This window comes from Rissa tridactyla, chromosome 14 (assembly GCF_028500815.1).
Source record: "Rissa tridactyla isolate bRisTri1 chromosome 14, bRisTri1.patW.cur.20221130, whole genome shotgun sequence".
Lineage (NCBI taxonomy): Eukaryota > Metazoa > Chordata > Aves > Charadriiformes > Laridae > Rissa > Rissa tridactyla.
Window position 1 is genome coordinate 15384902 of NC_071479.1, and position 25171 is coordinate 15410072.

General features: G+C 52.4%; 1 protein-coding gene across 1 annotated transcript; it reads left to right on the forward strand.

Moving 5' to 3' along the window:
• Positions 1-18690: 18690 nt before the first annotated feature.
• Positions 18691-24531, forward strand: LOC128917664 (adenylate cyclase type 10-like; the record flags this gene model as incomplete). The annotated part of the gene is made up of 11 exons (XM_054221013.1): positions 18691-19270; positions 19561-19665; positions 20551-20582; positions 21098-21137; positions 21462-21667; positions 22107-22200; positions 22507-22595; positions 23165-23356; positions 23470-23591; positions 24183-24259; positions 24350-24531. Coding segments are annotated over exons 1-11 (1287 nt in total), but the record flags the coding sequence as incomplete, so codon positions are not given.
• Between the last annotated feature and the right edge of the window lie 640 nt (positions 24532-25171).

A 25171-nucleotide genomic window follows, 5' to 3' on the forward strand; every position in this document is an offset into this window, starting at 1 on the left:
AATTTAGAATACAGTCCTTCAGTCCTTTGTGCATACCCTTCTATCCACAGCCTGCAGTACCCGGTTAATCCTAAAAACTTTCTCAATTCCTTTTTGGTCTCAGGCAAGGGTAATTCCACTATTCCTTTAATCCTTTCAGGATTTATCTTGTGGCTTCCTTCACTAATCAAATCTCCTAAATATTTCACTTCTGATTCTACATACTGTAATTTTGGTTTTGAGACTCTTAACCCCTGCTGACCTAAAAAATTTAATAACTCATTGGTAGCTTCTTTTACTTTGTTTTCTTCTTCTCCCGAGATTAACAAATCATCCACATACTGAAGCAGGGCTATTCCCGATGGATGTTTGAATTGTTCAAGCGCTTGTTCTAACACTTGCCCAAACAAATTAGGAGATTCTGTAAATCCCTGTGGTAGCACTGTCCATCTATATTGTTGCTTTCTCCCTGTATCTGGATCTTCCCATTCAAATGCAAATAGATCTCTGCTCCCTTCATCTAGAGGACAAGCCCAAAAAGCATCTTTTAAATCCACTACACTAAACCATTTATGATGAGGAGGAATTTTACTCATTAGCGTATAGGGATTCGGGACCACCGGATGTCGTGCCTGCACTATTTCATTAATCTTTCTCAAGTCTTGCGCTAAGCCATATGAACCATCCGTTTTTCGTACTGGCAGGATCGGAGTGTTAAAAGGGGACATACAGGGTTCTATTAACCCATCTTTGGCTAGTGCTTGTATTACTGGTTGCAGCCCTCGCCTTCCCTCAAGGGGAATTGGGTACTGCTTTTGTCGAATCACATTTGAATGCAGAATGAGTTTTACCCTGAGGGGTTCTATTTTTAACCCTCCTCGGTTCCCTTCACTCACCCATACCTCGGGACTTATCTTTTGCTCATCCTGTTCTGTTAGCAACTTCATAGGTACCATTATCTGTTCTCTTAAAGTTTCTATCTTTAATTCTAAACCAGTGATAAGATCCCTACCTAGGAGGTTACTCCCAGCTTCCAGTATGTATAGCAGAGTTCCCATCACTTTTTCAGTTTCGCTTCCCACAATCATGGGTTCAAAAACAGGGACTGAGAGACCTTCACCCTTTATTCCTGACACAACTATTCATTGATTAGACAATTTTGCCCCTTGGGGTATAAAATTCAAAGAAGTTCTAGAAGCTCCAGTATCGACTAAGACGACTGCTTCCTCTTCCCGAGGTCCCACCTTTAAATTTATCAAGGGTTCCCGGTGGGACCTCGAGCTGGGGAACCCCTGACTTCCCTATGCTACATAATCGAAATCCATCAACGACAACACTCGTTCCTCCCTTCTCAAGTCAGGGCACTCCCGCCTCAAATGGCCTATTTTCCCACAATGATAACACCCTGCCGGTGAACCCCGAGCTGCTGGTAGGAGTGGTCGGGGCAGTCCTCGTCCCCTGTTATTCACCCCTCTTCCTCGCCCCCAAGTAATAGTCTAAGGGGTCCCACTTCGGGGATTCAATTTCTTTGTCGATTGAAACATCAGCGACAGCCCGGGCTGGGAACATATAAAATGGATTTGGGCGTCCCTGAATCCTGAATCTATTCATCTTGACCCGGCAAAAAGCATATTCACCTTCTTCTAATTCCTTATTATTCCTTATTATTCACATACATGTTTAAAGTCTGACAGACCCAGTCTTCATCAGATCCAAATTTGGGCCAAAATACACTAGGAGATCTTATGGGTTCTTTGGTCCAAACAAATTCAAATGCAAATGCAAACATGTCCCCCCTGGGACACCTCTGGGATCCTCGAAGACAGACACAGGACCCCTAGGACACCCCTGAGACCCTTCCCAGGATGTCCACGGCCCCCCCATCCACCCCTGGCCCCTCCACGATGCGGTCCAAACAGAACAAATCATTTTCTTTTTATCTTTATCCCTTGTACAAGAAGAATCATTTTGAAACCTCAACATTCTCCCCTAAAGGACTGTCTGGGGGAATGTTCCCGGGGTCTTTCTTAGTATCCCCTTTTTCATCCCTAGGCCTAGAACCCTTATTTCCCATTCTGAACAGAGACTTTTCTTACACCCCTTCCTTTCGCTTCGTCCTTCTCCGGCTGCGCCCCTCGCGGGACTACAGAACCGCGGATCCGGACTCCACACCCGCTTCGTACCGCAGTACGTCTCAGTCACTCACACACAAGTCTCTTAGAATGTCCCGACCACCAAGGCAATACTTTAACAGTCCGATTTTCCTTACCTTGGTCCGTGCACGGAGTTGCCTGGTCATGGTCATACTCTCTGTGCCTACTGCACCTATCCCTTTTGCCCCTGTGCTTCACAGAGTCTGCCGTCCAACTGGGTCTTGAGATCTTAGTCGATTCCTCCCGGAATCCCCGCCGACGATCCATGAGACCATTGAAATCAACGGGGCGCGTCTTCCCATCCTTCGGCGACAGGGACTCCCAAGAAGATGACTTCTGCTCCCGGATGAGCCCCCAGATTGTGAGAAATAAGTTCCGGTCCGAATGAAATAGGCTCAGGCAGAATCCTCTGTGAAGCACGTTTTTATTCACGTTCTTGCAAGAGCGGGTGACCTAGCAAGTAGGCACACTTTCAGTTCTTGAAACACACCTTTTTATTTCCTAATCCCGGCCGAATTTTTCCCTCCCCTGTTTCCCCTTGGTTGGGTACTGCAGGGTTCACAGTCTGTCCAAGGCGCCTAAAATTCTTCCCGGGTGTCCTGCCTCTGTTTACTTCCCTCTATGCTACACCCAAAGGGATTATCTGACTAGTTTATTTCCTTCCTTTTTGGTAACAAAAAACTTGCTCAATGTCATTAGCCCTGGTTGAATGTTTGACTGCCCTTCTAGACACTAATGCAGTAGGAATGAGTTTGTCCTTTTGTCTGTGTGATAAGAGATGTTCTACAAGCCTTTGCTGGAGCCTCGTTGTCTTAGTCATTCCCTTATCGTGTCACCTCTGATGGCAACGGCTTTTCTCCTCTGCAAAAGCAATACCTGCCTTTCTTACCCCAGGACTTGGCACGAGGATTTGCACAAGGCCTCACACCAGGGTTTGTTCGAGGGCTCTTCAGGGGCTGGGGGGAAATGAGGGGGCGGGGGAGGTGGGTGGAGGGGGATCGGGGCACAGGGTGGGGTGGGCGTTGATGCGTGGTGGGTATTGCACAAAGGTTTGCACGAGGGTGCGTCGGGGGCTGAGGGGACACTTGATGGGGTGGGGGAGGGGTTTGGGGGGTTGGGAGGGGGCGGGGGGTGGGGGTGAGTAGGGGGGGGAAGCGCGTGAGGGGGGCTCGCACGAGGATTCACACAAGCCCTTGCAGGATTCACACAAGTGTTTGTAGAGGGTGGGGGAGGGGGTTGAGGGGGGACACGTGTGAGGGGGGTGGTGAGTTCACACGAAGGTTCGGGCGGGTTGAGAGGCTGGGGGAGCATTCCCAGGAGCGTTTGCACGAGGGTTTGCACGAGGGTTTGCACAAGCGTTCGTGGTGGGGGGGGAGGGGGTGAGGGGGGATTTGGGGAGGGTGGCACAGGAGGGGCTTGCACAAGGGTTCGCACGAGGGTTTGCACAAGGTTTTGTGGGGAGCTGGAAGATTGGGGGGTAGGGCAGGGGTCTCACACGAGTGTTTGCACAAGAGTTCATGGGGGCTGGGGGGGTTGAGGGGTGAGGGAGGGATTTGAGGGGGATTTTGAGGGGGTGGGGGAGTCTGATGGTAGATGAGCGTTTGCACGAGGATTTGTACGAGGCTTTGTAAGGCGCTTGAAGGGGTGGGGCAGGGGGTTCACGGTGGATTCGGGGGGTGGGGGCAGAGGTTGGGGGTTGGCACATGAGGGGGTCGCAGGAGGATTTTCACAAGGGTTTGTAGGGGGCTGGGGGAGGTTTTTGGATGGAATTTGGGGGGTGTGGGTGGTGGGTTTGCACAAGGGTTTGGGGGGGTTCAGAGGCTGGGGAGGGGGGATGGGGGATGGTGGCATTTAGGGTATTTTGCACATGGACTCGCACAAGAGTTTGTAGGGTTTGTAGGGCTGGGGGTGTTTCAAGGGTGGGGGAGAGGGTGGAAGGGGAGATTTGGGGTGGGAGGGGTAGGACGTGGGGTACGGGGGGGCTCGCACGAGACCCTGCACTAGGGTTCGTAGCAGGACTGGTGGCGTGGGATTGGGATTCTGCTCGAGGCCTCGCACAAGGACTCACATGGCAGTTCCTAGGGGACTGGGGGGGTTGGGGGAGGGGCTTAGAGGGGATTGGGACGGGGTGGGGTGGCTTTGGGGGTGGGGGAGGGGTGTGGGAGCTGGGGGTGAGGCACGAGGGGGCTCGCACAAAGATTCGCACGAGGGTTTGTAGGGGCTGGGGAGGGGGTTGAGGGGGGACTTAGGGCGTGGGGGAGGGGGGAGTGGGATGGACGGTGGCCCATGAGGGGATTTTGCAGGAGGATTCGCACGAGGCCTCACACAAGGATTCACACAAGGGTTTGCACAAGGATTTGTGGGTGGGGGATGGGTTTGAGGGGGTATTTGGGGGTGGGGAAGGGAATGGATGTTGTGCAAGGCATTTTTGCACGAGGCCTTCAACAAGGACTTCCACGAGGGCTTGTTGTAGGGTGCTGGGGGGGAGCAGTGATTTGGGGGATGAAGGAGGGGGTTGAAGGGGGATTTGGAGGGAGGGGGAGTGCCGGGGGGTGTGCGTGCGGGGGTCCTGAACGAGGATTCACACGAGGATTTCCACAAGGATTCACACAAGGGTCCCTGGGGGTGGTTGGGGTTTTGGGGAGGGGTCGAGGGTTGGGCTTGGGGGTGGGGGAGTGCGGAGGGGACGGGTGGTAGTGCACGAGGGTGTTTGCACGAGGGCTCGCACAGAGACTCACATGAAGATTCACGTGAGGTCTTGCACGAGGGTTTGTGGGGGGCTGGAAGATTGGGGGGGGGGGCGCGGGGGCAGAGGTGGGGTGTACGGCGTGGAGATGGGTGGGGGATGGTGCGTGAGGGGCCACAATCCAACTCACCGATCTCCTCGGTCCTCCCAAACCTCCTGAGTCCCCCCTGAACACCTCAGTCCCCCCAACCACCCCTGTCCCCAACCCCCTGCGTCCCCCCAAAACGCGACTCCCCAAACACCCGTGTCCCCCCCAAACCCCCGGGTCATAGAATAGAATCATAGAATCATTTAGGTTGGAAAAGACCCTTGGGATCATTGAATCCAACCATCATCTCCACTCTACAAAGTTCTCCCTTACACCATATCCCTTAACACCACATCTAAACGAGCCTTAAACACATCCAGGGATGGTGACTCCACCACCTCCCTGGGCAGCCTATTCCAGTGTCTGACCACTCTTTCCGTGAAGAATTTTTTCCTTATATCCAGCCTAAACCTACCCTGTTGCAGCTTGAAGCCATTCCCTCTTGTTCTATCGCTAATTACCTGTGAGAAGAGACCAGCACCAACCTCTCTGCAATGGCCTTTCAAGCAGTTGTAGAGAGCGATGAGGTCTCCCCTCAGGCTCCTCTTCCTCAAACTAAACAGTCCCAGCTCCTTCAATCGCTCCTCATCAGATTTATTCTCCAGGCCCTTCACCAGCTTCGTTGCCCTCCTCTGCACTCGCTCCAGCACCTCGAGATCTCTCTTGTATTGAGGTGCCCAGAACTGGACACAATACTCAAGGTGCGGCCTCACCAGTGCTGAGTACAGGGGGGACAATCACCTCCCTCCTTCTGCTGCTCACACTATTTCTAATACAAGCCAGGATGCCTTTGGCCCTCTTGGCCACCTGGGCACACTGCTGGCTCATGTTCAGCCGCTTGTCAATTAGAACCCCCAGGTCCTTTTCTGCCAGGCAGCTCTCCAGTCACACTTCCCCAAGCCTGTAGCGATGCATGGGGTTGTTGTGGCCCAAGTGCAGGACCCGGCACTTGGCCTTGTTGAAGCTCATACCGTTAGCATTGGCCCATCGGTCCAATCTATCCAAGTCTCTCTGTAGAGCCTCCCTATCCTCATGTAGATCAACACTCCCGCTTAGCTTCGTGTCAGCTGCAAACTTGCTGATGATACACTCTATGTCCTTATCAAGGTCATCAATAAAGACGTTGAGCAGAAACGGTCCCAACACTGAGCCCCGAGGGACACCACTTGTGACCGGCCGCCAGCTGGATTTAACTCCATTGACCACCACTCTTTGGGACCGCCCATCCAGCCAGTGCTTGACCCAGCAGATCGTATGCTCATCCAGGCCATGAGCCGCCAGTTTTTCCATGAGATTTCTATGGGGGACAGTGTCAAATGCTTTTCGAAAGTTTAGGTAGACAATGTCCACAGCCTTTTCCTCATCCAATAATCGGGTCATCTTGTCATAGAAGGAGATCAGGTTTGTCAGGCAGGTCCTGCCTTTCCTAAACCCATGCTGACTAGGCCTGATCCCCTGCTTGTCCATTAGATGAGTTGTAATGGCACTCAAGATGATCTGCTCCATGACCTTCCCTGCTACCAAGGTCAGACTGACAGGCCTATAGTTTCCCGGATCCTCCTTTCTGCCTTTTTTGTAGATGGGCGCTACATTTGCTACCCTCCAGTCCATTGGTGTCGACGCGGAAGGCTCGGACAATAACACAACGACCAATATGATCAGGTTAATGCCACTTTATTGCACAGATAGCTCAGTAATTACAGATGTTCTGATTCCGCATCACGCGCCGACAATTTGCTGATTGGTTGCATCAGCTGTACATGCAGTAAGCAACGTATTATAATTGGCTTAAAACATCTGTCCACGCGAACAATCACCCCTCCTATATCCTGGGCGAAGTTCTGCATTTCGCACGCTGAGTTCAGCACACTTTCTCCTATCTTGTTTGTCTCAGCATTTCTAACACCGCTACAATGTTTTCACATAACCTTCAAACTTACAAGGCCTACACAGTTGTTAACAATTCTTCGGTGCTTGGAGTGTTCACAGGATGACCCCTTTGTACTAAAAATCCTCCCACAGACCCCCCTTTTTGTTTTTGAACAATCCAAGCACCTGAAAACATTTTTTCTATAGACACTTCTAAAGATCTTTGTAGACAAGAAAACAAACAAGGTAAAATGATCAGCAATATTATTACAACAATCAAAATTACAAGGCCCTGTTTCAACAAATCTTGTACCCAGCCAGCCAGTCCCCAAGAATTAAACAATTGCTCCAACCACGAATGACCCTGAGTGAGCTTATGCATATTGTGCTGTAACTGGGCTAAGTGGTCATGAATGGAGCGTGAGCGATCAGACAAATTCATACAACACATCCCTTCAAAATCCTCACAACCATGGCCTTGTGCTAACAAAAAATCAATAGCAGCACGATTCTGCAGCACAGCATGTCGTATACTCTCAGCATCTGTTAATAAAGCAGAAATCATCTCAGAAGTCAGGTTAAACTGTTTTATACTCCAACAGGCTAGCTTTTCTAGATCCGTTAAAGCCTTGGCTGCAGCCACACCTGGAGCTAACAAGCCTGCAAAAATTTTTGACGGGCGATGCCAAAACTCGATGCGGTCACTGCACTCAGGGGTAAAATCGGTAATCGTTCGTCGCGATCGCCGTGACTGGTTCCTAAGACTAATAAGACTAATCCTGTCAGGAGCAAACAAGGTAAGTCCGCCTAAATAACACGGTCCTCCTACTGAACGACTAGGGATGCCTCCCCAAGCTCGGTCACCACATATCAAAAAATACCCAGGTGGAAGTAGCTTAGGAAAAGATGCATTATTCCAAATCCCTCCATACGACAGTCCTAGGTCAGCACCTCCGTTTTGACAATAATTACTCTTAATAAATGAAACAGTGGGAGTAACAGTTTGCATACCAGTGAGAGCACCTGTCATATTAAACCCATAACCTCTATATAATACTGGATTTTGCCCTCCCAATTCGATACATCCTAAGCTAAAGTTGCCAATATGCCTGCCAGTATTATTTCCAGCATGATGTCCCACTGCTGGAAGTGACCCCAAAAGATCCAATTCCTGCAAAGGGAGAGGAAATGATCGGTTTAAATGATTAATGAGATGACCTTGAAATAGGGGTCCTACTCCTTCTGGACACCAATAGCTGTCTGCAGATCCTCACAACAGGTTACAAGTGACGTTAACCTGCTCTGATTCTAACAGCAAACTATTTGTTAAATTGACTTGGGATACATAGCCTTCAAAATCCTCCAATCGCAGGAATGGAAAACCAATCAAACATGTTCGGAAAGGATCTGATGGAGTGGCCATGGATAAGCAAAAGGCCGAGTTGCCTGTCTGATTTGCCCATGTTACCCATACGTTCTGCCTAGGGGATATGTTTGTAATACCTTCCACTCCCGGTCCCACTAAACCAATAATCATTATCCCAATTATCCAACCCATGTTGCCGTTATGGTTTTCCCTTTTGCTTCCAACCAAATCGCCTTGCACACTTTTTCTTCGTTTTCTCCCACTCTTCCGGTTTTACCTTCCAAATGCGGGGTATTAAAACATCTTTGCTACACTTGACTACTAAAGGATCATAGTTATCCTGATACTTCCAAATTGCTCTCACACAACAATGTGTTTCCCAAGCTAACCGACGATTATGATTCTCGTCGACGTCATGCCCTGTTAAAATGGCTATACGAACAGCCTGTTGTATCCTTGCATACTGAACTTCCAGGCAAGCCGAACACCAAAACCCTGCTAATCCGGCACGTTGATAGAGCTGCTTCTTGCACTCGTTACACTCGCAAAGAACGCACGGTTCACACCCTCTACAAGCTGGACATATGACAGTTGCCAAGCCTGCGAGAGCCAGAGTGGTGAGTTCACGTGGTCATATCACCGTCTCGCGTTCCACTCTCTTGCATTTTAGGTTCCCTCCACGGCTTAATCCAACGTGCTGGTACCCATCTTGGACCTTGATCTGTCAAAACACAAGCATATCTGCGACCAATCATTTTTATCTCCACTGGACCCTTCCATTGCCCTGATTGCCAGTCCTTATACTGTACCCGTCCTGGTGTGGTTGCTTGCAAACCAGACCGTAATGACATGTGATGAATCACTATTGGAGGTGAGTCACGTTCTCCAGTTAACCGCAAACAGTTCAATACATCTAAAGCTTTTGCAAGGCGTTCTGCAGAAGAAGAGGTAATTTCTCCCCCTTTCTGTTTTTGCAAAAGCGCCTTCAGCGTAGTGTGTGCACGCTCGACTATGGCCTGTCCCGTGGGAGAATGAGGAATTCCAGTATGTTTACGTATACCCCATGGAGTACAGAATTTAGCAAATCGTTGAGAAACATAGGCAGGTCCGTTATCGGTTTTAATTTCCTGGGGTACCCCCAAAACTGCTATAGCTGCACACATATGCTTAATAACATGTTTGGCCATTTCTCCAGTTTGTGCTGTGGCCCAGATGGTGTGCGAATAGGTGTCAATGCTTACATGGACATATTTGAGCCCTCCAAACTCAGGAACATGGGTAACATCCGTTTGCCATAATTGCAAGGAATGCAACCCACGTGGGTTCACGCCTAGGCCAAGCCCAAAACCAGTTCCTTGGCAATCCGGACAGGATTGCACAATACCACATGTCTCAGAAATAGGTAAATTAAACTGCCTTGCTAATACTCTAGCCGATTGATGAAAAAATTCATGAGACACTCGAGCTTGTTCAAATAAGTCGGTTTGACGGTTCTCCCAGGTTGCTGCAACCAAATGGTCAGCACGATTATTACCAATGGCCAGGCCATAATCAGGCTGATGGCTACGTATGTGCACTATAAAATAAGGATACGTTCTCTGATTTAACAAATGTAACAATTGTAACAATAACTGATATAAGACAGAATTTCGAAGAGATCGAAGCATCGATCGTTCCAGTCTCATAACAGTACCGACCACATACATAGAATCTGAAACAACACTAATCGGTTCATTCTGCCAGTTTTGAAAAGCCCACACCACTGCCCGTAGTTCTAAAGTCTGTAAAGAATCTTGTAAAACACCATTTAGTACTTTGGAGTGCCATTGTCCGTTAAGGCACCAGGTAACCACCGCCCTTTTTGATTTCTTTCCGGCATCTGTAAATACCGTGAGTCCAGACACCGGAGAATTCGAACGTCGTGGAGTCTCTTCAAAAGTTTGATTTCGAATTAATGGCAAAAATTTCATTAGTGGGTAGGCATTAGTTATCTGTCTGGAAAAATCCGTTAATGCATATTGTAAAACCTCTGAGGAAGAGAGAAGCCAATCCAGATAACTCTGGGTAATTGGAACGTATATAACCTCTGGCTCATGTCCAGTTAAGTCAACGATACGACGTCTGCCCTTTATAATAAGGTTTGCAAACATTTATATACGAGTGCAGACAGTATTCTTAGGTTGGTAAGATAGAAAACCCCATTCTATTATAGACACCGTACAATTGACCTGTTGTACTAACAAACCTATCAAATGTTCTCTGCCAGACCCAGAATTTATCACAATCAATTGTAGGGGAACTCCTGTTAAGCGTTGCACGCACCCAGTCATGATTTTTTGAACAATGAAATCTAAAGCCTTTTCTTGAGTTGGTGAGAGTTGCCGACAAATTTCAGCCTGTGTAGAGGTGCCTAGCAATGCCATCAGAGGAGCCAGGTCATCATTGGTGATACCGGATACGAATCGCACCCATTGAATATCTCCTATTAATTTCTGTACCCGTTAAAGTTTTAATTTTGGTCGTTAGCTGAATCTTTTGAGGCTTAACAGTACTTTGAGTAATAATCCAACCCAAATAGTGCCATGGTGCATTCTTTTGTACCTTTTCAGGAGCAATTTTCAGACCCTTTTGCTCTATGGTTTCAGTTAACTCCTTCAAGGTTGCTTCAACATCCAAATTTGGGCCTGCCACTAAAATATCGTCCATATAATGATATACAAGCAAAAATGGATTATTTTCCCTAAACGGACGTAAGGCCCAGGCCACAAACATTCGACACAAGGTGGGAGAATTCTTCATTCCTTGTGGCAGAACAACCCAATGATACCGCTTAGCTGGTTCTTTCTTATTTGTTGATGGCACGGAAGAGGCAAATTTTTCTGCATCTTCCGGATGCAACGGTATAGTAAAGAAACAGTCTTTTAAATCTACAATAAACAAGTTCCATTCTTTTGGTATCATCGCAGGTGATAGTAAACCTGGCTGTAATGCCCCCATATCCTGCATTACCGCATTGATGGCTCGGAGATCATGTAATAGGCGCCATTTTCCTGATTTTTTTTTGGAATAGGAAAAATAGGGGTATTCCAAGGGCTCGTTGAGGGTACAATATGACCTGCCTCCAACTGTTCCTGTACTAACATTTGAACAATATGCAGCCGATCCTCTTTTAGCGGCCACTGGTCCACCCACACAGGACTTGTAGTGGTCCAGGTGAGCTTCAATGTTGGCTGCTCGACCGTGACCGCTCCTAAAAAGGCGATGTCACAAGTCGAGCCCCAAGCTGAGAAAGCACATCTCTACCTATCAAGGTGACAGGTAGCTGCATCACGTATGTCTTGACTGAGACTACGGTTCCATCCATAAATGTAAAAGAAACTAAAGTTTGGCTGATCATTGTCCTTTGTGGACCCCCTACCCCGACTACACTCGTCGCAGCAGGAACAAGGGGCCACGCTGATGGCCAGCTAGAAATAGGCACAATCGTAACATCAGCACCTGTGTCTATCAACATAGTCAGGGTAATAGACGATCCTGAAGGATGCGTCACAACCACCTTTTCTTCAGGCTTGCCTCGTGCAATATCAATAGCTAACAAGACGTCAGGAGACCCTGTTGAGCCAAAACCTCCGGCACCCCTCTGTTTTGGCAGCGACCTCGGGACCATTAATCGAAATAATATCAATTGTGCAATTTTTGACCCCTGAGGAATGGTAATCGGGGGGGTCAGCGTATATACCATAATCTTTATAATCCCTGTATAATCAGCATCGATAAGGCTCGATACAATAAAAATGCCCTGACGGGACACGGAGGAGCGCCCAATTAACAGAGCACTCAGTCCATGGCCCAGCGGTCCTCGTTGATCTGAATCAATTAGAGTGACCGCCGTTGTGACTAAAGTGGTATCTACTGCTGTTGCCAGGTCCATTCCCACGCTTCCTGCAGTGGCGCTGGCGCAACGGTCCAGGCACCCTATACCGCCTCCTGTACTTGTGTCATAGTGCGAGGAGGACGCATCGCGCTTGGTACCCGGTTTCCCGATCGCCTACACTCCGCAGAATTATGGGTGGCGCTTCGACAATTCACACACCATCTACCTCCACTCTGACGTGGGGAGCTTACTTGCCCGCTCGCTTGTCCCTTACTTGCGTTTCTGCACTCTTTACGAAAATGACCTGATTTTCCGCAATTATAACATTTCTTATCATTATTATTACATTTTCCTTTTGATTGCTGTTGCACCAACGGACGTACCGCCGCTCCAACAGCAGCAGCCATAACGGTAGCCTGTTCTTGGGAAAGCACCCGTTCTGCTGTTTCCAGCAGCTGAGCAGTGGTACTGCCTCGAGGTAGGGTACTAAGAGCTTTCTTGGTTTTATCGTTCGCATTATCAAAAGCAAGTAAGTCTAAAAACTTAGCTTTCATGGTCTCATCAAGGTCAGGGTGAGCAGAAATAGCTGCATGCAATCTATCAACAAACCCAGAATAAGGCTCCGTAGGTCCTCGGCGAACATTTGTAAAAGCAGGAGGGTTTTTTTCCCCTCTAATCCCCAACAAAGCCCTGTGAGCTAGCTGTTGACTGAGGTGCAAAACCTCCACAGCAAAATTAGCTTGCCAGTCAGTTCGAACGTAAGGTCCCGTCCCCATTAACATCTGTGTCTGTACCCCATACAAAGGATCACCTTGAGGACGCCGGGTGGCAGCAGCCTGATCACATAGGTTCTGCCACACACTGAAAAACTGCAACTGCTGAGAAGGGGTGAGCAACATTTGAGAAATCTGCTTTGAATCATGTGGTGTGAGTAAATTTGCAGTAAATAAATGCTCCACTATAGCCCTAGTATAGGGAGAGCCTAGTCCATATTAACTAACAGCCTGTTTCGCCTCCTTTAACAATTTCCAATCAAACGGTTCCCAATCCTTTCCACCCCCAGCATTAGCAAACACCGGAAACGCCATAGGCTCAAGAAACACGCCCTCAATTGCCGCGTCTCTAATTTCTCCCCTCCATCGGTTTTTCAATCCTTCCTCCCCTCCTACCGCTCCCCCATGCCCCTCAAATCCCGACAATGGCGGCCACGACAAGGCATGATGAGGCAGTGGCAAAGGAGCAGGGTAAGCTGGAGGAGCTCGTGAACTGGATTGATCGTCTAGACGAGCTTCCAACGCTTCCAACTTTTTTAACAGCTCCCAGAATTGAAGGTCTGTCAGTCCACCAGGTGGTACTCCAGTGCTGCTGCCAGGTGATGGCGGAGTAGAGGGCGGCAGAGGAGGGTATGGCGTTGGCTGATCCCTGGAATCCTCAGGGCGGTCTCCTTCGGTACTTTCGACAACAGTGTCTTTGGGAGGGGGAGGAGGAAACGTAGTTTCTTCCTCTTTTCCACTTTCATAAACAGGCGTCTCAAGAGGGTCTGTAGCGGGAGTAGGCTGGCTCGGGGCAGTAACGGCATGACTCACTACATTCCCCTGTGTTATTCTGCAGCCCCGGGGTTGAGGGACGACAGCTTCTGGCGATCCCCCAAAAGAAAGGCTCGTGGGGGAAACATCCTTAACTCTGGGTGTTAATGCTGCAAAGGCAGAGGCGGCCGCAGCACGTTCTGCCTGCATTGTTTTCAAAGTCTCTGATACTAACCTCCACACGGTGGAGAGTTTCTGTGCCTCCTTGGATCCTTTACTTACTTCATCCCACAACACCGCTCCTATTTTAGCCCACGTATCTTGAGCAAAAGCGGCAGCAACAGTGAGGATAAGTCCTTTATCCCGCGCCCATGCTAAGAGCGCCTTCAAGGTAGGCGTATCATACTTCAGTCCTCTCGTAGAGAGTATATGTTGGAGGAGCTTAACTACCGCCTCTTCTTCTTTGGAGTGCATAGACCACATCTCCTCCCCGGCCGCTCGCTTGGCCAGAGTGAGATTCCCTAACTTGATGCGCTAGCGTCTTCCCGAGTGCCGGGGCAGCACTCACCTATCGACCGGCTTCTTCTGCCCCCTCCGTCCGTTGGTTGCTCATCGGGTATTCGCTGATCCCAACACTGATCTGAGGGTCCCTGTTCGGGCGCCACTTGTCGACGCAGAAGGCTCGGACAGTAACACCACGACCAATATGATCAGGTTAATGCCACTTTATTGCACAGATAGCTCAGTAATTACAGATGTTCTGATTCCGCATCACGCGCCGACAATTTGCTGATTGGTTGCATCAGCTGTACATGCAGTAAGCAACGTATTATAATTGGCTTAAAACATCTGTCCACGCGAACAATCACCCCTCCTATATCCTGGGCGAAGTTCTGCATTTTGCACGCTGAGTTCAGCACACTTTCTCCTATCTTGTTTGTCTCAGCATTTCTAACACCGCTACAATGTTTTCACATAACCTTCAAACTTACAAGGCCTACACAGTTGTTAACAATTCTTCGGTGCTTGGAGTGTTCACAGGATGACCCCTTTGTACTAAAAATCCTCCCACACATTGGGACCTCCCCAGTTAGCCATGACTTCAGGTAGATCACGGAAAGTGGCTTGGCGAGCACGTCTGCCAGCTCTTTCAGCACTCTTGGATGTAACCCATCCGGTCCCATAGACTTGTGCGCATCCAAGCGGCGTAGCAGGTCGTAGATCACTTCCTCTTTCATTGCGATGGCCTCGTGCAGCTTCCCCTCCCTGTCTCCCAGCTCACGAGGCTGGGTGCCCAGGGAACAGTTAGTTCCACTGCTAAAGACTGAGGCAAAGTACGCATTGAGCACCTCAGCCTTCTCCTCAGCCTTTGTGACTATGTTTCCCTCTGCATCCAGTAAGGGAGGGAGATTTTCCCTAATCCTCCCTTCGTTGTTAATGAATTTATAGAAACATTTTTTGTTATCCTTAACAGCTGTAGCGAGGTTGAGCTCGAGCTGCGCTTTGGCTCTCCTAATTTTCTCCCTGCATAGCTTCGCTATATCCTTACAGTCTTCATGAGAGACCTGCCCCCTCTTCCAGAGGTCATAGACTCTCCTTTTGTTCTTGAGGTCCAGCCAAAGGTCCCTATTTAGCCAGGCCCGTCTCCTTCCCCGCCTACTTGTTTTTCGGCACACAGGGACAGCCTCCTCCTGTGCCTTTAAGACTTCTCTCTTGAAGTACGTCCGGCCTTCCTGGGCTCCTATATCCTTCAGGGCAGCCTCCCAAGGGACTTTGTCCAGCAGTCTTCTGAACAGGTCAAAATTTGCCCTCCGGAAGTCTAAGGTGGCAGTTTTACTAACCCCTCGCCTTGTTTCCTCAAGAATCAGAAACTCGATCATCTCACGATCACTGTGCCCTAGACGGCCACCAACCTTTACTTCCCCTACAAGTTCTTCCCTCTTCACAAGAAGCAGGTCCAGGAGGGCACCTTCCCTGGTGGGCTCACTTACCAGCTGTGTGAGGAAGTTATCTTCCACACATTCCGGGAGCCTCCCGGATTGTTCCCTCTCAGCTGTGCTGTATTGCCAGCAGATATCCGGGAGGTCAAAGTCCCCCACAAGAACAACGGCAAGTGATCGCGAGATTTCCCCCAGCTGCTTATAGAAAGCTTCGTCCGCCTCACTGCTTTGGTTGGGAGGTCTATAGCAGACTCGCACAGCGATAGCAGCTTTATCGGCCCTTAACCTAATCCAAACGCTCTCCACCCCGTCATCACTATACTCGATTTCTGAGCTCTCGTAGCATTCTCTAATATACAGGGCCGCCACTCCACCTCTCCTTTCCTGTCTGTCCCTCCTGAAGAGCTTGTAGCCATCGATTGTGGCACTCCAGTCATGTGAGGCATCCCACCACGTTTCTGTGATAGCCACTGTGTCATAGTTTCCCTGGTGCATCATGGCTTCAAGCTCCCCCTGTTTGTTGCGCATACTGCGTGCATTGGTATAGATGCACTTCAGATGTGCTAATGACTCCAGCACCTTTTTGTGAGTGTGGGCCCCATTTCCCACCAGACCCCTTTCAGGTGCTTCCATGATTTCTAAGCGTCTATCCCTTCTCTCCAATGAAATGTCAGAGTGAGAGTCCTCGCTAGCCCACCATCCTTCAAGCCCTGGCATGCCTCCCTTGGATTTATTCCTGACAGGCCCAGTTGTCTCCCCTTCCCCCCTCATATCTAGTTTAAAGCCCTGTCAATGAGCCTTGCTAACTCCTGCCCCAAAATTCTTTTCCCCTTCTGGGACAGGTGCGTCCCACCTGCCACCAGCAGGCCAGGTGACTCATATAGCAGCCTGTGATCAAAAAACCCAAAGCCCTGCCAATAACACCAGTCCCGGAGCCGCGGGTTGACCTGTTGCCTCTTCCTGTTAATTTCCTCATTCATGATTGCCACTGAAGGGATAGAGGAGAATACAACTTGTGTTCCTGACCCCTTAAGCCGTCGCCCCAAGGCTCTAAAATCTCTTTTAATCGATTTTGGGCTCCTCCTACCCACTTCGTCACTACCCACCTGAAATACTAAGAGGGGGTAGTAGTCAGAGGAGTTTACTAGGGCCGGAAGTTTGCCTAACGCATCCCTGACCCGTGCCCCAGGGAGGCAGCAGACTTCCCTGTGAAGTGGGTCTGGACGGCATATTGGCCCCTCCGCCCCCCTCAATAGAGAGTCACCCACCACAATGACCCGTCTGCTTTTCCTTTTGGAGCCAGCTGTGATGCTGGGTCCATGGCGACTTGGTCTTTCTGACGTTCCTGGCCTGGGTGTATCATCCTCCTCTCCAACAGCCAGTTCCTCCTGCAGGACTCCATGCCTGTTCTGCAAAGGTAACTGGGAAGGTGGGAGGGGCCGGGAGGGCATTCTCCTGCTTCCCCGCGCAGGGACCGGTTTCCATTCCCCCTCGTCTCTGCGATCCCCTCCTATTGCCTGGTGACGAGAGGGGAGGGGGTCCTCTGACTTGTGTGGGGCCTCACCCTCTTCCCTTTCTCTCAGGGAGCGGGTCCACCAGTCACTCTCCCTCTCGCATTCTCTCATACTCCTCAACCTCTCCACTTCTTCCTTCAGCTCAGCCACCAGAATGAGCAGATCATTTACCTGTTCACATCTGACACAAGTGTTGTCTCTGCTGCCCTCCATGGCGAGTGCCAGGCTCCGGCACTCTTTGCAGCCAGAGGCCTGGCTGCCCATATGTTTGCGTGGGGCCTCTGTCTGGGTGCCCACAGTTTTTTTAACAGCAGCCTTCGACCGGGTAGCAACCACGGCTGGATCTCTAGACACAAGCGAGACCTTGTGACTCGACGGTCAGTTTGGGGGAGCACTGGTTGCTCGCTCTCTGCAGGGACTAGTCCTTGCTCTGGGCAAGGCATCTCGGTCGTATTTAAAGCACCCGTTGCATGTTTATTTTATTAATTGGTGCTTATTTGCATAAATTAACATGGCATTTGGGAGGGAACATGGAGGGTTTGATTAGTTGAAGGAAGGAAATGGAAAGAAAGGCATCTTGTCTCTCCCAACAGTATAAAAAAGGCTGATTTTTTTGTTTCCGAGCCACCAGATTTTGATAACTTTGTTTAATTTTTGCTGAATATTCATGTCCAGTGGAAAGAAAAATAATCTATATTTTGGTTCTGTTTTTCTCTTGAAAGGACCAATCCTCAGGTCTGGGCCTCGATGTCTGGGCCTCGATAAACTCCTGTCCCCAAAGCAGAAGGCGTGTGGGAACGTTCTCCTTGGGCTTCTCAAGGCTTGTATTTTTCAAAATAAACCTCAAAGGAACGTTTTTATCTAGCCCTTAACGATTCCAAAGGGACACCGGCTGCCTTCCAGAAACCTAGACGGGCCTCCCAGTAAGGCTGGAGTCAGCGGCAGCCCTGCCAGCTGGGAGGACTGGGAGTTTTTCAGCAGAAAACCTGGAGGCTGTTTCCTTTTCAACAAAGAAAAAGAAGTGGGATGTTGCAGCACTGAGTGATTTTTTAAATTCCATAGAAAGGGATGAGTTTTGAGCAGTTTGGCTCTGGAGGCGGGGTGGGAAAGCGAGTGCCGAGAGAATGTGGCCCATGTTCTCCGGCGCCAGGACGGCTCGCCGATGCTCCAGGCCGCTCTGGCCGGTGGCAAAGGCCTGCTGGGGCGAGACGGCGGTGGCCGGGATGGCCAGGTACTGCCGGCTCTGCCACCCCCACCATTCCCCCTCCGCCCACCTCGTCTCTCCCTGTCTCTCCGTCCCCCGGCCCACATGGCGGAGGAGCAGGCGAGGGGGGAAGTGCGGGTTATGCTGAGTTCCCCCCAAAAGAGGTGGGTCACAGCCCCAAAATGTCTGGAAGTTGGGCGGGGGTCGCAGTGTTTAAAAAACGTTCAAACCTGTAACTCTGGGTGTGAGGCACTGGAATAGAGAACAAGCTCTTCTTTTGATAGCTATTGAAAAATAATATTAATTTCTGTATCTAGAAGGAGACGAAAATAAAAAGCTCTCTCTCTAAGGATGAAATTATTTCATGGTATGAAATTATTTCGTGGTATGAAATAATGCTGTGGGCCAGCCTGGGTCAAGTGCCTCAAGTCCTCATTTCTACACCTGGGAAGGCTTAAAAGCACCGAGACCGCTAATCCCCCATAGGCTAGCTGGCTATGAAGTACATATTTTCCCAAATTCAGACAAGAGAGTTCTAGAAGTGCAGTTTTCCCCAGCATTACAAGAGAAGTTAGTGCTGTGTCGCTCACAGCAGGACACCGGGTAATGGCGGTGACAGACGGAAGATGTCACTGCGAGCCGATTGTGATGCGTGAGGTGAGTTGCCGGGCAAGCGATGACCTGCAGAGGAGGCCGCCGCCTGGTGACTGTGACCACCCCGGGAAGGCGGAGGGCTAGTCGCCCCGCACAGAGGCCCCGGGCTCAGTGTGCAGCTTGCACTGTGCAGTGAGGTCCTCGTCCTCCTCCCGGCTGGGCACGGCCGTCTTCTCCTGAGGTACCCCGTGTGCCACAGGGCGCTGACGATGGCTTCTGCCTGGGAGAGGAATCGTCACTACGGGGACCTGCAGAAAGCAGTCGCTTTCCTCCCCTCGCTCCTTGCTGATAGCTCCCTCAGGAGCAACGACACCACTCAGAGTGTCCACGGAGTGCTGCTCTTTGCGGATATCTCAGGTGGGGGGAGCAGGGAGGAGCAGCCACGGACATGAGCCATGTGGGGACACAGCAGGCCCTTTGGAGCCCCTCAGACAGAGTGGTCATCTTGTCACTGCTGAGGTCTTCTGCTGGGACGCCCACAGAGAGCGGGATGGGTGACCTTGGGCGGTCCATCAGGGCTGCCACCAGTGCGGAGCTGGCACGGGAAGGTGTCCCCTACAGGCTCTCGGGCCGGGCATCGTGGAAACAGCTGCCAGGTCTTTTGGCCCACATGGGCATTTCCTGATTTCTGGATGTCCCTGTTCCAGGTTTCACTGCGTTGACCGAGAAATTCGTGCAGAGGAGCGGCGTGGACAGAGGCACTGATGAGCTGGCGCAAACGCTCAATGAGTACCTGTGCGACATTTTGGAGGGTAGGAGCCGTGCTGCAGGACTGTGTGGCATCGGGCCGTGATGGTGGAGGGTGGAGGCAGCCTGGTCCTGCCTCCTTGGAAGGGCTGGGGCTTTCTGTGAGGAACAGCGAGCGCAGCCAGGGTCTGCTGGCGGGTCAGCACCAGCGCGGGTCCTTTCTGCTCCCCGCTGCGGCCGAGGAGGCACCCACTTTCTCAGCAGCCACCTCGGTGCCTCTGGCGTGAACAGCCGTCTCAGTGCTGCGTCAGGGCCCAGAGCAGGCTGAGGGCATCCAGCAAGTGCTCCAGGGTCTGGAGCGTCTGTGCTATGAGGAAAGTCTGAGAGAGCTGGGCCTGGTTTGCCTGGAGAGGAGAAGGCTTGCGGGGGGGACCTTAGAAACGTGCCTACAACCTGAAGAGAGGGTGCAAAGAGGACAGAGCCAGGTTCTCCCCAGTGGTGCCCAGAGTGGAACAGGAGGTTCCCTCTGTGCATCAGGAAACACTTTTCGACTGTGAGGGTGACTTAGCACTGGCAGAGGTTGCCCAGGGAGCTTGTGAAGTCTCCCTCCTTAGAGCTATTCTGAAACCATCAGCCACCGTCCTGGTCAGCTGGCTCTGTGCAGCCGGGCTTGAGCAGCGGGCTTGGACCAGATGGACCCCAGAGGTACCTTCCAGCCTTCACCTTTCTGAGGTCTGGTGGCATCTGGAGGCCCTGCCTCCCTGCCTGCTGTGCGGGTACAAGGGCTGTGACCACCATGAGCCTGGGAGAGAGGCCGGAGCGGTGCTTTCCTGAGCTGTGCCCCACAGTGCACCCTTGCCCCGGTGCTCCCCTCAGGCAGAGGGCCTTGCTCGGTGGCTTCTGGAAGAAGGTGTCCACATGACTCTGCCTTTTCTTCCCTCTGTCCACAGAGTTCCTGATTTTTGGAGGAGACATCTTGAAGTTTGCTGGTAGGTTCTTGGGACGACGATGACCTCGGGCACTGAGCTGTAACATTTAACTCCTGTGGCGGCCGTTTGCTCTGCGCTCCTTCTCAAGAGGCTCTGTGCAGCGCCTTGAGCCAGCTCTTTGGCCACGCACACACCCCTCCAGCAGTGCCCTCTCTCCAGTGCTGCAGCTGCAGAGGAGCGCTCGGGACAGGGGGTGTCACCGCTGCCAGCCGTCTGCTGCTGTGGCTGGCCCGGGATAGGAGAGGTGTCCCGGTGCCCAGGACATGGTCCTCCAGGACGATGGCCTCCCACAAGCCCATCTTCCTCTGCACAGCAGCTGGTTTCTGCTGTCTCTGCAGAACCAGACCGTAGGTCGGGGAGAGTCAGGTCTCGGCAGACCCTTTACTTTCCCTCCCTTTCCCCAGGAGATGCTGTGCTGGTGCTGTGGAGAACACCACCCCAGGAGGTGGCCAGGACCATCAGCCTGGTGCTGCACTGTAGCCAGCAGATCCAGAAGAAGTACGGAAGGCGTGACACAGATGTGGGGCAGAAGATCCAACTGAAGATAGGTACGGGCGCTGTGCCAGACGCAGCTGTGTGGCACTCTGCCATGCCACAGGGTGCTTCTGGTTTGCTGGGCTTCTGGGGCAGGCAGCTGGGGATGACGCCTGGCGCACTCAACACATTCTCAATGTCAACTCGGTTCGTCTATTTCTAGACTCCTGTTTTAGGGACTCGTGTCAGCGTGTCCCCCAGGAGGAGGGAGGATGCTCTACCCCTCCGTAACGCCCCTCTCCCCGCTGGGCTTCAGAGGAGCTTCTGAGCAGCCGAGATGCTGGGGGCTGTGGAGTTCCAAATGTTCCTGTGTCAGTTCTGCTTCTCCTTCTCCCCAGGGATCTCTGCAGGGACCATGAGCCTCCCGGTTTTCGGAGATGAGAGCTGGCAACACTTCTGCATTTTTGGCCCGTGCCTGGCTGAAGTTCGTGACGCCGAAGAGGTTGCGGGTGCAGGTGAAGTTGTCCTCTCGGCAACCTGCTGGGAGCTCTGTGAGCAGCACCGGCTGAGGATCAAGCATCTCGCAGGCACAAGAGCTGTGCAGGCAGGTGGATGGGACGGCCTCGAGAGCCATTCTGAGGGCCTGGGCCTGGCCATGAAGGAGGGAGGTGTTGGAAGGCTGAGGAGATGAATGTGGAGAGAGTTGTAGGTGGGAAAGTGGGCAGGCAGGGGAAGGTCTTGTCCTTCCATCTCAAGGGTAACCGTGGGCTGGGCTTTCTTGCTTTGAGGGGTCAGGAGGCGCTGGGAGGGTTTGAGCCCCAGCAGCAATGTCCTCTGTGGGCCATGGAGCTGTGGTTGCTTGGAGATGGGCATGCTTGGAGAATGGCTGTCCAGCTCCGGTGCTTCTGAGGAAGCACTGCTGTCCCATCCAGCCAGGTGGGCTACTTCTCCCCTTCTCTGGGCAGTGACGGTGGAGGGCAGGCTCTGTCCCCTGGGAGTCCTGGGGAGGCCAGTGGCAGTGCTTTCATTCTGTGTGTCTTCAGGTGACGGGCATGGATCCGATGCCTTGGTCCGAATGCCAAGACGCCTTACGCAAGCTCGTACAAGACCCAGTGAGACACCGCTCAAAAAGGGAAGGTGAGTGCCCACTTCCCCTTGCTCTGTGATTGTCCCGAAAGGTGGGGCTTTGCTGCTTCAGGGGCCAGAGAGGAACCACCTCCTCCCTCTTCCCTCTGTCCGTTAGCACTCAGGCTGTTGGGCCTCCCAGGGCGGTGGCTGCTGCCGCCTCCTCCTTCCAGGGGAGAGCTCTGCCCTCAGCATCTGGAGGTGGCAACATGAGCAAGCGCAGAAGACTCTTTCTCCCCCGGTTCCAGGGCCAGGCCCTGCTTTGCAATGGCTCATAGTCCCGTCCACCCAGCGACCACCTGCCTTTTCTCTCCTCAGGTGCCATGAGGCCTGCTCTTCTCTTGCCCAGTGACCTGAACGCCAAGGATGTGCTTAGGAAGTACATACCAGTCGCTGCTCTCGGGAAGGTACGGCAAGGCCACCGCTGCTGGGGGCTGCATTTTCGGAGGGCAGAAGAAGTGGTGCCTTGCAGAGATGGAGCTCTTACGGGAACAGACCAGTCAAAGAAAATGCGCCCTGCGATGACAACGCAGGGAAACTGAGCCCGGGGGCACCGGTGCTGCACCATTGTCTGCGTTGTCCTCAGAGAGACATGGGTGGCAGGAGGAGGACTCCTGTCGCTCTGTCTTTTCCATGGCTATGCTTCTGGGTGTGCCGCGGACACGATGGTGGGATAAAGGGGAGATTCCCCTGAAGTCCCGGGAGCATCCCTGAGGGTCTCCCCTCATGTCCGTACCGGTCCCCAGATGGCGTGTTAGCAGAGCAGCCTTCTCTCCTTTGTCATTTGTGTTATGACTCGGCGTCTGCCTGCCGCAGGCTGGGCGGCCTGCCCGCCCTTTTGCACTGAGAGGAGGATTTATCCCTTCCTCTGCTATTACCCGCTATCGCCAGCACGCCTGCTCTCCCTCGGTACTGGTGTGGGCAGTAAGAGCCCGGGAGAGCAGGCTGGTGAAGCCGTCGTGCTCTTGTCTTCCAGCTCGATGCAGGACTGCCCATGGATCTCCTCTCTGAGCTACGGCCAGTCACCTGCATCTTTGTCCAGCTGCAGCTTGCTGCAGGTACCAGCTCGGAGCATCTCAGCACCGTCCTCAAGGAGGCCAGCAGGGTGATGCTAGAAATCCTCTCTCCTCACAAGGGCCACATCAACAAAGTCCTCCTGTGTGATAAAGTGAGTGGGGGGGAACGGTGGCCTCCCCCAGCGCCAGAGGGTGGGCAGTGAGCGCGAGGGAGAGACTCCCTCTTAGGCGCTGTAGCAACATGTTCCACATCTGTCCTGGGCAGGGCTGCACGTTCCTCTGCGTGCTGGGACTCCCTGGAAACAAGCTGCCCTGCGAGAGCCTTCACGCCCTGCAGAGTGCTCTGGAGATCTTCAACTCGTGCTCCACCATGCTCAAGGAAACAGAGTGAGTGTGTGGCGGGGGTCGGCGGGGTGCATGCTGCCTGGGACGGCGCAAGGGGGCTTCCCAGAAAGAGATGTGCCTTCTAGCTTGCTCTCCCTTGTCCCTGGCAGGAAGGAGGCAGTGCCCTGAGAGGTGCAGGCAACCCCTGGGCTCAGCCCACGGCAGCCAGACGGAGTCCCTCCAAGCACACTCTGCTGGCCACCGTGCTGGAAAGAGCCCTCGTGAGGGCCAGAGGCCGCTGCGGCCAGAGGCAGGCCCTTCTGGGCCACTGCCCCATGAACGGGGATGGGGCCCAGCCACCTGATCCCAAGTGGCTGTCATCGCCAGGCGGTGACATGGCGGGCGCCTTCTTCCCTCTCTCTTTGCTCACAAGAGGGCTGTGGCCCTGCCCGTGCTCTGCCCCTGCCCCTTGTCCCTTGCAACCTGCAGATGTTGCACCCCTGAGCTCTCCACGTCCCCGAGACCCACGCTGGCAGGGCAGCACAGCCGGTGGCCCAGGCTGGCACCGAGGGGAGGTGTGGGAAGGGATGAAGCCAGGCGGGCAGGACTGCGCCTGGGGCGCTGCTCAAGCCCTGCTGTTTCTCTGTGTGCCAGGACAATGTCTGTGGCAGTTACCAGAGGGACGGTGTTCTGCGGAGTCACTGGCCACCCGCTGAGACACGAATACACAGGTATTGGCCTGGAAGGGTGCCGCGGGGCTGGTGGCACGGGCCACACCGACGCATGCTCTCTCTCTCTAACGCGTGCTCTCCCTCTGGCAGTCCTTGGCCAGAAGGTGAACTTGGCTGCCCGGATGATGGTGCACTACCCTGGGCTGGTGTCCTGTGATGCAGTGACCTACGCCGCCTCCCGGCTGCCCGCTTCCTACTTCAAGGAGCTGCCGCAGAGAGAGATGAAAGGCCTCAGCCAGCCTGGCCCTGTCTATCAATACGTGGGGGTCACCGAGGAGAGGTGAGTGTCCTCCGAGACGGTCGGAAGCCCTGGCGTGGCAGGCTTTTTGCCCCTCTCCCCTGCTGTCTCCAGCTGCTGAGAGAGCAGGAGTGAAACCACAGGCATGGGGAAGGTTTGTCTGTTTTGGTAGACACAACCTGGCCTTGTGGGCTGGGTCTAAAGGGCTTTGGGCTGTGCTTTCCGTGCTGTGCTTGCTCCACCACGTGCCCTGGGAATGCTGACCCAAGGAGTTTTCTGTCCCAGCTGCTCCGAGCAGGAAGCTTTGGGCCGGTCTGGTCCCCATGGGGAAACGTGGACCATCGGGACACTCTTCCTCAGGTCTTCCTGCAGAAATCTCAGCTCTTCTGGGCCAGGATTTCACCTTCCCTTTAGAGGACGGTTTGAAGGTTACCACTGCCGTCTCTTTGAGACTGCGGGAAGACTTGAGCCAAAGGTGCCAGGTGCTTGGCGTCCCAAGCCCTTCAGGGACACAAGTCTCCCTTTCAAAGACGCTTGGTGTTCTTGGCCAAAGTGGGAAAGCTGTCTCCCAGCCAACAGCACGCCCTGGCTTCTTTCACGTGTCTTCTCCTGTTTCTCTGGGTTTGGCCTCTGGGGATGGACTCTTGATATGTTCTTCTGTCCCACCGTGGCCG